Source organism: Leucopleurus acutus (assembly GCF_964270905.1).
Source record: "Leucopleurus acutus genome assembly, chromosome: 4".
NCBI lineage: Eukaryota > Metazoa > Chordata > Mammalia > Artiodactyla > Delphinidae > Leucopleurus > Leucopleurus acutus.
Genome location: NC_139146.1, coordinates 5,686,603 through 5,699,988, shown reverse-complemented (window position 1 = coordinate 5,699,988; position 13,386 = coordinate 5,686,603). Strand labels below are relative to the sequence as shown.

Sequence of the window (13,386 nt, the reverse complement as noted above, 5' to 3'; positions counted from 1 at the left end):
TTACCTGTATCAATTTGGGCTTATTATTATTGCTTACCTTAAATGTTACCAAAAGGAAAACGGAGGGACATACAGTTTTTATTTACTTATTAATGATGCCGTTTCCTAAGAACTGAAATGCAGCAACAAGGAGTGTTGAAAACTGGTACCATGATTTAAGGACTGGTAAGTATTTCTTTCTGCACTTCCGTCATTCAAGTCTGTCTTTTATTTTGCAGAGTGAGATGACCGAGCCTGGATATATTGGGTTATCTCCCAGGTTCAGGTTCTCCCTGGCTTCTGGCTTCTGACTGCTCTGTGCTAAACTGGTAAAATATATGGACGGTATATGGATGTGACGTGGTGAGCTAAGGTGAATTGCTCCACTGTTCTTTGTAGCAGCTGCCTGGGTCGCCTCTGTCTCTTTGCATTCATTTCCTGGATACATTAATTTCAGCAATAAACAACCTTTATAAAGCAGAGAGACTATATCTAGGATCTCACTATCGGGAATAAAAATGGTAAGCCTTAAATAAATATGTACTATTGTTATATGACAGACATTGTGCAAGGACCTTACGTGGATAATGTTATTTAATCTTATCTCTATGACGCGGTTACCATCACTGGTGTTATTTTTCTGATGAGCAGGTGAGAATCCAGATATTACTTAACTTGCCCGTGTTCACGAAGGTAAGGCGCAAAGATAGGATTGAAGCCAAGTAAGCTGACCCCAGAGTCCACACTTTCACCAGTCGTTCACAGGTAACAATGCGGAAGTAGCTCAGAAGACACGTACGATCTCACTACTATACCTAGTTCTTCCAGACTCCCGGTGACGCTTCCTCTCTGCTAAGGTTCATGTTTATCTTGGCTGGGATTTCAGGACACTTTGATTCCACATTTTATTTCTCACCCTCCTGAAGGGTACGGCTGCTGTTCTGCGGCCCTTGTATATTTCAACACAACATGTATTTCCCTAAGAATTGCTTGCCATGGTATCTAGTTATGGTAGAAAAGGAGTAGGGATAGTCCAATTTCAGATTTATAGAGAGTCACTCCATGTACAATGTCTGAGAAGCCAGCACAGAACTGGGCCTAGAGTTTCTTTCATGTAATTTAATGATGCCAGGAAAGGACAGTTTTAGAAAAGAAAGTACAGTACTGCATTTGTAGAAATGGCTATTCGTTTTTCCCACATCGCCATCATTACTGTTACTTTGTTTCCTTCCCCCAATTATTCCCACAGGTTATGGGAAGAAGGTAGGGCTCTTTACTCACCGACGTAAACTAAACTAGTAAGAAAATTGAGATGGAGAGAGAGGCTGTTAGGGATGCATCTGAGACTAGATCCCACATTTTATTTTATTTTATTTTATTATTTTGCGGTACGCGGGCCTCTCACTGTTGTGGCCTCTCCCGTTGCGGAGCACAGGCTCCGGATGCGCAGGCTCAGCGGCCATGGCTCACGGGCCCGGCCGCTCCGCGGCACGTGGGATCTTCCCGGACCGGGGCACGAACCCGTGTCCCCTGCATCGGCAGGCGGACTCTCAACCACTGCGCCACCAGGGAAGCCCTAGATCCCACATTTTAAGGAAAGTATTTTTATTATAATATTCTGCCATTCGAGTGTATACTTAAACAGGGTCTAGTTTCAGGAGTGCAGAACCAAAAAACTAAATATCATTTCAAGTATTGAACATACTTCAATGTTTATTGAAGCTACAAGGAGAGTGAAAATTCATGGAGTTCCATAAAAGTTAAAGGGAGTAATGTCAGTATTGGGCTAGAGGAGAGAAGACAAACGTGAATATACAAGATTTCCCCGTTCAACTTCCATGTGCCTGATACGTTTACCAGAACGGACAAGATTTGGGGTAAGCAAAAACTTCTCATTTTTATTAATTTGACAGAAACGAGGTAGAGTACTTTTAAAAGGGTAGGGGGCGAATTAGTATTCAGTAATGCCCCCCTAACACACCACTCTCATTTCTCAAGTGGTCGGTTAAGGCACTCTGCTAAGTCTTAAAAATCTGACTAACTTCACCCTTCCACAGCCATTCAGGATAAATGATCTTTTCACAGGTATTTTACCAATAAATAAAAACAATGCTTAAAGAGGTTTAATATTTAGCCCTAAATCACATAACTAAGAAATTATGACACTGACTTCCAATTCCAGGTAGTTTGCCTCCAGAGCCTGAGTTATCACCACTATGCTAAGATGGTTCAAAAATTCAAAAATTCAAAAATTCATGGTGTTAGATCGGAGCAAACTATTTACCTCCATCTGCCTGCTGCCTGAGAGACCTGAAGATGTGTAATCCTCCGAGTTTAACACACAGGCATTCCATTGGCTTCTCTACTAGAGAAAAATTCTTAGACCTCTTCTCATAAAAATCAGTTGTCAATAAATATTTACTGAGCGCAAACGACATGCTAGGTGCTATGGGAAGGGCTGGAAACACAGCAGTGAGTAAGCCCCTGGTCTCATGGAATTTGATGAGATGTTTTCCCACAAGAGTATAAAGAGCTACCATTTGTAACTTCATTCTTAAAAAATTTCTGGCATTCTCCAAAACACTTTATATACATTGTCTCTTTTACTATCGTTTCATCTTCACAAGACACCTGATGAGACTGGGCACGATTTAAAGGTAAGAACACTGAGGTGCAGAAAGTTGAAGTGATGTGTCCCCAAGTCTCACATCGGTAGTATGTTATCAAGGGCAAGGTGAATCAGGAACACCATTACCTTTCCAGAACTCAGAAATGTCTAATTCGAGTATTTTTCTTTGCCTCCCTTCAAAGATTTCACCGAACAATTATTTGTGTAGGTTCCGTGAATGAAGGGGGAGAATCCAGGATGAACCTACTTAAGTTCAGAAATACATGTACCCAGCACTAGGGATATTTTAAGTGCAATTCCTAACTCTTTCCTGCTAACTGACCACTCACCCCTCTACTGTCAAATGTTCATGTCTCTCTTCGTTGTTCTATTGAAATACTTCAGTCATGTACAGCTACAAATTCTTTCATGGGTATGCAGTTCAATTATTCCTGGGGAGCTCTCTATCTCCAAGTAGGTCAAACTTCATCAAGTGGGATCATATTGATTCTGAAAACAGTGATTCAGTTAGTATCTACAAGTAAGTGATCATCTCCCATTATATTTAAGAGTTTGGAATGTCGACTCTTATAACAGGAAGTTAGAGTCATATTGGGCTTCATATCACTTATATCATTTTGGTCATGTTCCTCTTTTTTAATTTCCTCTTTTAAAGAGAGTTCTAATATCTGTGCCCACTGGTGAAAATGAACAACTTCCTAATTTAGAGACAATAAAGAAGACTCCTAGTTGAGGAACATTACTAATAATCAAATACTGGAGGAAGACTCTTGTGACCATCGATGGACAGCTAAAATCCTAACACTGAGAGTGACAGCTGCTAACACTAGAAAATTCATGAACACCACACACACCCAACACACAAACACCATTCCATGAGGCTAAGTGCGTTCTGATTCAACACGTTATCGGTGAGGAAGGATATTTTCCAATACAGAATCCATTTAAAAATTGGGTTTTCATTTGTAAACGTCTCTTTTTATGTACAATCCGGTTACTATTTTACTAACAAAGTGGTTTTGTTTGCCTATTTTAAAAGCTTAGCCGTCAGAGCTACTGACCCGGTGCAAAACGGGCATGTAATGTCATATCAGGTATCACTCCACCTCCTTATTCTTTTCTTTGTTTTCCAAACACAAACTTGGCAGTGAACTGTAAGCAAAAAGAACACCATGTGGGAAGCAGTCCCACCACACAAAAAGTCTTAAGAAACTTTGTCTCCAATCCCTGTTGTAGGGATTTTTTTTTTCTCTTTCATATGTACACCTATGATACTCACTTATGCCCACAGCTGTAATGAGCTTGACTGCAAGTTCAGGAATTTCACACTGAATGAAAAATGGTTCCAGAATGTACCGTCCAAAGGCCAGAGATATCACAGCAGTGGCTGCAGGGCTAGAAGAAAAAAAAAATACATATTTAGGTTAACTACAGAAAAAGAAAAGAGCATCTTCACTCAACTCGTTCTACACTGAGGTGCTATTATTCAGCATGTGGAACATATTAAATACGGAAGTCTGTGATTTTCAGAAGTCCATATTTGATTAGGTTGTCATAGACATTCCGAATGAAATACTGTCTACAACTTTGGGGGCTCCTTTTTAAACTTCACATCTCCTTGGGTACAAGGCTGGGTACTGTCAGTTTTGCCCCTGCCTTCCCGTATTCGAATTTTTCTTAAAAATTGAGTTTATTACTTGAGATCCTGACAGAAGTGGGTTTCACAAGAAGCAATCTTCTTTCTCAGTAAGTCAACAATTAAACTCCAGCACGGTATGAATGCATTAACAGTGCAGGTCTAATGGGTTGGGTCATGGTCAGAAAAGGAACACAAAACTCACCTTAAAAAAACTAGTACTAATAAGTGTTCATTGCAAATATATGCTTATGTGCTTGATATCGTATCAGTCTTGGTTTTCCATACAGACCAAAACTTGAAGAGCCAAGTGATTATTCTTAATTCCACAGAAATATTTAGATGCAAAGTATACATTGAAAAATAAAAGTATTCTTGTAATTTTACAAATGGAGAAAACACGCATGAAATAAGAAAATGCAGTAACTTCAGGTATATAGTGAAATAGGTAACAGACCATTCTATCTTAATTTTTCAACTATTTCTATGCAAAGATTACAGATGCCTTTAGTTTAAATATATCTATATATGAATGCATATTTGTTAGATACACAGGTAAGTCCATGATATTATCTACTTTGTCCTGCCTGTCTTCCCTTTCAGCTTATCTTCCTTCTCATGGTTATACAACACCCATGTCCAACTCCTAACTGTCAGAAAACCAACCACCATTATGTGTTCCAACCTTGACCTGCCAGTACTAGCATGACAGATTTCTTGATTTTTTTTTTTTTTCTTTTCCAAGAGAGCCTCTTCCTCACCCCAACAAGATTATTTTTCTCGGTCACCATCGTTTATAAATTTTTGACGTATAAATTAAAATCTGGTCATGACATCGTAGTGCTTTCAAAACATGCTCAGGATATGCAAAAACTCTTCAATTCAAGGCTCTATCTGCTCTGAGCTTTTCCTTCCTCTTCAGTGTGCTTCTTCCCACACAAGGATATGAATGCCCTTTGCCTGAGGGCCCTGCAACTCACTGACGTTTCTCATACCTCAGGTCTTAGTTCAGTCTTTTGCCCAAGGAAGCTTCTCCAGTCCCCTGATCGGGTTAGATCTCCCAGAGTGTACTCTCTTCCGGAACCTCATGGCTTCTCTTTCACAGTGTGTATCACAGTAGTAACTTTATATCCTCTTATGTGATGTCTTGATTCATAACTGTTTCCCTCATTTGACCCTGAGATCCATGAGTACAAGGCTGTGTCCAACTTAATCATTATTTCATCTTCAGTGTATAGTAATAGTGTCTGTCATACAGTAGAAACCCAATGAATATTGAATATATAGTCAATGTGTGAATTCAATCAAATGACCCCTGATGTGTGATTTTTTTTCCCTTAAGATTTGTTTTTACAGACTAATTCTGACAAGAGTGTCTTAACCTGATGTACAATTTTAATAGTAAGTATTTAGGTACCATGGGTGTTTTCAATGGAAGAGAAATGTTAAAGTACCTAGGTATCTTGTCACCCCTCAAGCCATTCATGACTCTGCCTATCTGAGAAACCAGTTGAGTCCATTATTACAAAGAAATATATGAACCCATTAAAAAAGCTTCTAGAATATATCTAGGTAATTTCTTCTGTAAACACACACACACACACACACACACACACACACACACACACACACACCACGAAGTAGCTCTTCTGTGATTAAAGTAACATTTGATCATGAGCTGCTTGAGAATAGGAACCATTGGCTCACTCCACTTCAGGTCTCTTTAACGTGCCATTCACCATTCAGTAGCCGTTTGTGGAATGAATAAGTGAACGCAAAAGCACCGTATCGGTGCTACTGCTGCAAATGGAATGACCATGCTCATCACACCGTCAATACAATCAGCCAATACAGGACTAAAGCAGGACTCAAGTCCAGCTACATCAGGTTCCAAAAGCCTACTGGCCTGACAGGCCAGCACTCTAAATAAGCAGTGTAGCCATCTGAATGCTGAGTATGTTGTATTCAAAATATTATAACCTTAATCTTTCAGTTACTTGTTCAAAAAGAATTTAATATCTGATCATCAGGGCACTGAATTAAGTGGTATAAGGGTTACAAAAAGTGTGAGACTTGGTCTTATATGCTTGAAATGCTTGCAGTTTTAACAGGGAAACAGAGCGCGGATTCCTAAAATATTACGTAAGGTTATATGACATCATGTTCAATGTCAAATGAGAAGATGAGACTGCATTTTTCTCAGAAGAATTAGGAGAGGAAAGACATACTATAAACTAGGGTGAACAGGAACTTAACTGTGGAAATGACAGAATTTAAGTTGACCTTTGAAGAGTAATATTCAGATGATCAGAAAAGAGTGGAAGGCACATCCCGGGCCAATCCCAGAGTTTAGAAAAGGAACAAAATACCTCTTTATCATTATTTCATTATAACAAACTTTAAATAATGCAGAATTGTCTAAAAGGAGAACAGATTTCACAAAGAAGTAAATACTACTCTAAGCTCTTTGATAAAAAAGAGACTCCTAGAACTATAAAAACCAAGATTAGTGTTAAGTCAATACTTACTAGCTCTGCATTTGCCACTTAGGCCCACATGACAGGATAAAAGCTCACAGGAGCTCTCAGCTGTGTAAGTTTGATAAGTTTACAGTAAGAGCAAGTTTCTCTACTTATTCATGTTAAACTCTGCAATCAGAATGTGTTAGTCACATTTCACGGACGCCATCTGCCTTCAAGATACTTTTAAACTTCTCAGGTGACATCATAAGTTTCCCACAAAGTTGGAGGAAATTTGCCGCTCAGGGTGACTTAGCATTATTTGGTTTGATTTTAAACCAGGGCTATCAGGAAGAGGAACGTATTCTTACAAAGATAAACTCAAAAAAGCTTTTCGCAACAGTAGTTCACTGATTTGTTTAAGATGAGGATATGAGTCATCTGTGACAAGTGAAGTTTTGTTCTTTTATAGAGTATAAAACTTGGTAACGGGCTTCCCTGGTGGTGCAGTGGTTAAGAATCCGCCTGTCAATGCAGGGGACATGGGTTCAAACCCTGGTCCAGGAAGATCCTACATGCCGCGAAGCAACTAAGCCCATGCGCCATAACTACTGAGCCTGCGCTCTAGAGCCCGCATGCCACAACTACTGGGCCCACGTGCCACAACTACTGAAGCCCGCACGCCTGGAGCTTGTGCTCCACAATGAGAAGCCACCGCAATGAGGAGCCCACGCACCGCAATGATGAGTAACCCCTGCCTGCCACAACTAGAGAAAGCCCACATGCAGCAATGAAGACCCAATACAGCCAAGAAAAACAAAAACAAAAACAAAAGCAACAACAACTTGGCGACATACTAAATTGTTAGGAACAGAAGCTTCCTAGTCACGAAAACTGAGTAAACTAAGATGGCTTAATGGTGTAATCTACAAGAAGAAAAACTCCAGTTCCTATAACGTAACATTTAATTTTGTCTAATTATGATTTACAATCAAACAAAAGGTCTGATTTATCAAGGTAGATTTTGATGCTTCTTATCCTTTTCAAGTCAGCATCTGTCCTGAAAATGTCATGGAAAATAACTGAATATTAACAAAAAGCAGATGCTTTAAAAGTTTGGCAGGGTTGGCAAACTACCGCCAGTGGCAAAATTGTATTAAACACACTCATTGAGAAAGGTATTCCATCCCAGATTTTATGTCCTGAAGTAGACATGTTTACCATATAATCACATGACATGTATATTTCTAACTACTTAAAAATAATCAAGGTGATTAAAAAATGGTATAATGAAGGGCTTCCCTGGTGGCGCAGTGGTTGAGAGTCCGCCTGCCGATGCAGGGGACACGGGTTCGTGCCCCGGTCCGGGAAGATCCCACATGCCGCCGAGCGGCTGGGCCCGTGAGCCATGGCCGCTGAGCCTGCGCGTCCGGAGCCTGTGCTCCGCAACGGGAGAGGCCACAACAGTGAGAGACCCGCGTACCGCAAAAAAAAAAAAAAAAAAAAAAAAAAAGGTATAATGAATAGGTTTATTTTTCCTTAATTTTTTTGTATGTAGGCTCTTACCGTATAATGAGCAGTTCTACCCAGACTCGCACAAAAGCTGGTAACGGGCCAAAGACTTCCAGAATGTATGTGTAATGACCACCAGATTTCTTTATAGTTGTTCCCAGTTCAGCATAGGACAAGGCTCCTGTGAAATATTTATAATAAAAAGGTGAAAAGTTAAAATATTACCGAGTCATCCAGCAGTAGAATGGATACAACAATGTTTCTGTTGTGTGAGATGTTACTACCTCCTTTGATCTGAATGACATCCTTTTTCAAAATTAATAACAGTCATCGAATTCCTAAGAGCCTCCAGACTCCTCTTGTAACCTCCTCACATTTGAGATCTAGTTCATTCTATTCAAACAATGTAATCTGACTTGAAATAGTAAGGACACAACTTCTAAAACAATATCATATTATTAAGAAGTTTGAATCTCAAACCTGACAAGAGAAAAGGAGTAGATGGATGCCAGTATTACTCACCTATTTTTCAAGGAACTTCACATCAAAACAAGGAATTATCACAAATTGACCTCATTACATTGAGAAGCCTTTTAATAAATGATATTTCTGTGGCATGTCAAAATAAATAAGATTCATCTGTTCTCCAGAGACGTATGGACCCAAGGCTTTGGAAGCCTTCATTTAATTTGTAGGATATGTTTTGCTTGTCAACAAAATGAATTTTGACGCAGCTATTCTGTTTTTAGGAAAGTTTTTCTTGCATGTCTTCGAAGTACACACTCTGTATGGAGTTTGTGTGTTTAAATTTGAAAAGGATGCCAAGGACAGGGCTGAGCCTGCCACGCAGAGAGCACCTCGTGAAATACAGCTGTATCTACTAACGTGAGCAATGAATTTCCAAGAAAATGAAAAATATATTTTGACATTATGTGAAGAGTTCTCTCCATACTGCCAAGTACTCGAACGTAAGACGTAATTTCTGCCTGGCCTGCTCTGGGGACTCAAAGTGTGGGAAGTTATTACTCATCAGTAAAGCTTCAGGTAGAACTGTCCAACATGAATGTAATTCGGATATTCAGCAAAATCTTAGTGTCAGTTACTGTATTCCTGTATCACTTCTTGTATTCCTGAACCTAGTACTGGATCAGAGTCACCCGGGGAGAATTTTTTATTTAAAAACAAACAAAAAAATAAAAAATAAAAAAATAAAAAATTAAATTAAATTAAAAAAAACAAACGCTAAGGCTATACCCCAGACCTACTCTCTAACCAAGAGAGGCCAGACTGTCCAACAGAGGCATCCAAGAAAATCTATTAGTTTAAAATTCGCACAGGTTAATTTTAAAGTAACTAGTCTACAGATTGATATTTGGGGATCACTGATATAGCTTGTCTATTTATAACGAATTGGAACTAGTTGCAATTCACTCTCTGTTGGAAACCAGTCACCATGTTGGCAGGCTGTACAAAGAAGCAGCCGATATAAAATGTTATTGGAAAGTGTCTTAAGTACCTCAGAATTTATCCCCCAAGAATCAATACCTAGACCTTTGTATGCTTTGCTGAAACTCCAGGATAGTTGCCCCAGGTTTAAATTGAGTTCTGGAGAAATGAAATTTTCATTTAAAGGTCTCAAGCTCTATAACCATTTTACCCAGATGAAAAAAGTTCAGAATAGGTTGTAAGAATCCATGTATTGACCCTGGCTTAAAAAACACCTGTAAATCCAATATACAAATTCTTTACTTTTAGTCCCAGAGTTCTAGAGTTCTAAGACAAAGGATTTTTTCCCTTATATTTTGCTCTGCTTCCTGTTAAGAAGGTACTCCTATCAAAAGTTCCTAGTAACTTAAGTAATAAATGCAATGCAAATATAGATAAGTAGGTTAGTACAGGAGCACACTCACTGCAGTTAGTAATCAAAGAATACCAACTCAAGTATAAACTTAGCTAGTCCCTTTAGCTTTTTTTTTTTCCTGAACTTCTTGAGATGATATACTTATGCAGAAGCATATTTTCTTAGTACAGGTCAACATCACTTTAACTAGTTAACGCTCAGAGCCATCCATTTTATTATATCTGAATAACCTTTTATTGTTTACGAAAATGGAATCTCATAGTGGGAGCTGCAGGCACACAGTATGCAAAATCCAGGAAACTGGTTATGGTCTCTCCCATCAGACACTGATTTGTTCTGAATATACCACGTGTTGGAGAAGATTAAAGGCTGAGGAGGCATAGTCATTTAGAAAGATCAACAGTTAAGTTTCTCTTTGTTCATCTATAAACGTACATGCCACACCATATGAATACCACGAACCCTTTGTAAGCTAAAATAACCCCAAAATAATTCCTCTGTAGATCTTTCTATGCAGCTTTTTTTTAAACAAGTTTTATTTAAAATACCTTCTTCCTAATAACGGAAGTTGGAGTTCTCTTGATGAATGCTCAAACCAACGCTGAAAACACTGCAAGGCCTTAAGAATAAATGGATTGGTCCTTGTAGGACCAAGAGTTAGTACTTGGTCCTAGAGTTTGGACAAAGAGTTAGTACCTTTAAAGAACAGTATCTTTTGAAATCAGAATACACTGTTTGCCAGAGAAGAGCAAATATGTCTTAGACATGTTTCCCATAACATAAATAAAATTTAATTTTCTTGACCATTCACCAGTTTTTGTCACCTTCACAACTAACCCAGGTAGCTTTCTAGTAATGTGCCCACCTCATGAGGGGACATTTATTACCTCTTTACTATTAATGATCAAGTCAATAAAAGAGATCTAGATTTTGAAGAAAAATTAATAATCATACTTCTTCTACCAGTTCTGTTTAGACTAACTCAGCAGACAGGTGGGCCAATGACCTGTGTCTCTGAAGACCAAGTGAACTAGAAATGAAGAAAACAGAGCTGGGCAGACACAGCAAACTAACACCCAATTCCAATTTTACAATTTATATTGCAAAGGTTTATGGGTACTGGGGAGAGATGAAAAGTTGAAAACACTGTGAACTATGCCCAGACCCTTGCAATATTCTCATTTACAAAAGGAATTGAATTGTATGCCATCACACTTCTTTCCACAATAAGGACTTCTGAAAGAATACTGGGAACTGACAGCGCCTGAAGTTAAAAAATTAAAAAGGAAAAGACTGCCACCCATCTGTTTAGCCAATAAAAAGTCAGTAAAACTTCTGCTGAACACTCAGTTCTGTGTCTAAACAGGCCACACCGGGTTTCACTTCACAGGTGTTTCATTCAGTGCGCCAGCTGCCAAGATGCCCCAAACACAGGTAACTGAGCACAAATGCCTGGTACAGAAAGCTTGCCTGTATTTTACTGGGTCATCAAAGCTAGCCTTGACGTTCATTGCCACAGGGAAAAATCAGAAAATAATCTACCTGAGTCAGGAAAAGCGAGCACAGCCTACAGGTCGCAATTTCAGGGAATTCAGGATTCTGCCAACAGTGGAGAGTGTGCGTGGACAGTTCGCATGCCTCCCCCCAGATCAGAAAATCTGGGGGAGCCTGGCCATTCATTCCCTCCTTAGAAATCACCCTCTGTTCTCCCAGAGAGCACGGCACCCAGCCCCACAGACACACCCCCAGAGAAGCGGCAACACTCACCAAACAGTGACAGGACCCCGCAGACCGTCCAGACAACCAGGGACAAGCCCACGCTGCCGGTGTTCTGGAGCACGCCCTTAGGAGAGATGAAGATTCCTGCTCCGATGATGGTGCCGATGATGATGGAGATCCCTCTCAACAGGCTGATCTTCCTCTTCAGCACAACTTTCTCCTGCCCAGGTGGCTCCTTGCCACCCAGGGAAGACAGCCTCGTGTTAACACTGCCCTGCAGGTAACCCCCATTGGAGATGGTGGATGCCACAGCCTTTCTGACCATGGTAGTGACCCGCAGGGTAAAAAGGAAACAGAGCAAAAGAAAGAAAGAAAAAAAAAAAAAATTAAAAGAATAAAACCTCCAAACTTTCAACTTTGGTGTCTCTTGGGGGGACTGACCGATTTGATCTCTTCCTCTTTGCCTTCGGATTCCTTCTCAGCGCTAGTGTGCTCCCAGGTAAAAACTCTAAGGTGTATGTTCACCTTCCGCAATCTAACTGCTCACAGGAACACCTGTGTGCTCGTTCATGGTGTTCTGGCTTCTCCACTCCCCGACTACCTCTGCTGCTGAGGCTGCGGCTGCCGCCCTATCATTACAGCCCAGCTCAACTTCCTCATGGGCTGGTATTTAAGCTGCTGCCTGTCTCACCAACTTACTCCAGCTAGATGATGATGCAAATTCTCCAGGTTTGCATCAGCCACATGAGAAGGCTCCAGCATTACTCAGCTCTTTTTTTTTTTTTTTTTTTTACCACGAGCCACAAGTTGCTCAACTGACCAAAGCTTTCAGAGAACAAAGCACACTCTTAACGGGGATCTTAACCAATCCAGAAGTAGTAAATTCGGAACAGACCTTCCGAGCGATTTCAAGCAACTCCTAGTGAGGGACAAAAGCTCTTCACTCGAAAAGAAAATGAAAAATGAAACAGGAAATGATCACTGTGTTGCAAGGAGTTTCTTTTCTTTAACGTACAAATAAAATCGTTTATACCAACCTTTTGATCACAGAACACAACTCAAAGCTGCATTGTTTATAACAACAAAATTTAGATTTCGTGATGTTTCCTGCTTATTTAAATTTCTTTTTATTTTTGGGTTTCCTAGCAACACGGTCAAATCTAATATTCACAAACCTAGAATGATTCTGTATAGCTGCTGTCACGCACATAACAACTGTGAGTTTTACTTAACATTAGAAGATAAAAATTATTTCTTACTACCCATAATAACACCGGTACTTAAAATTGTCATCTGAGTGTGACTACTTCAAAAATTACAGTGACTCCAGAAAAGAGTCATTTTCTGATTCTCATAAGTGCTAGGTGATCTCCTAAACTAAGTAAAAGACTCTTCATTTGCCTGTTGTTCCAAAAAATTACACACACACACAAATCTAATTTCAATATTAAGCAAAATTTACAATGATATAAAAACATGCATATAACAAAGGCTTGAGAAGGGATACACAGAATAAAATCGAGGAAAGTGTTAAGATTATGTAGGAATTTTTTCTGAAGTATAGCAACTATTGTTATATTATGATTATAAA

At 39.5% G+C, this 13,386-nt stretch overlaps 1 protein-coding gene across 1 annotated transcript in view; it reads right to left on the bottom strand.

Annotated features, from left to right (window-relative positions):
* Nucleotides 1–12,726, bottom strand: part of SLC7A11 (solute carrier family 7 member 11) — a gene marked incomplete at its 3' end in the record, with an annotated part of 86,186 nt that extends 73,460 nt beyond the window's left edge. Inside the window, exons 1-3 of the mRNA XM_082837712.1 lie at nucleotides 11,844–12,726; nucleotides 8,270–8,396; nucleotides 3,888–4,003 (exon numbers count right to left, since the gene is read on the bottom strand). Of these exons, the coding sequence (XP_082693838.1) occupies nucleotides 3,888–4,003; nucleotides 8,270–8,396; nucleotides 11,844–12,120 (520 nt within the window). The 5' untranslated portion in view covers nucleotides 12,121–12,726. The remainder of the gene's footprint in view (nucleotides 1–3,887; nucleotides 4,004–8,269; nucleotides 8,397–11,843) is intronic.
* Nucleotides 12,727–13,386: the final 660 nt, after the last annotated feature.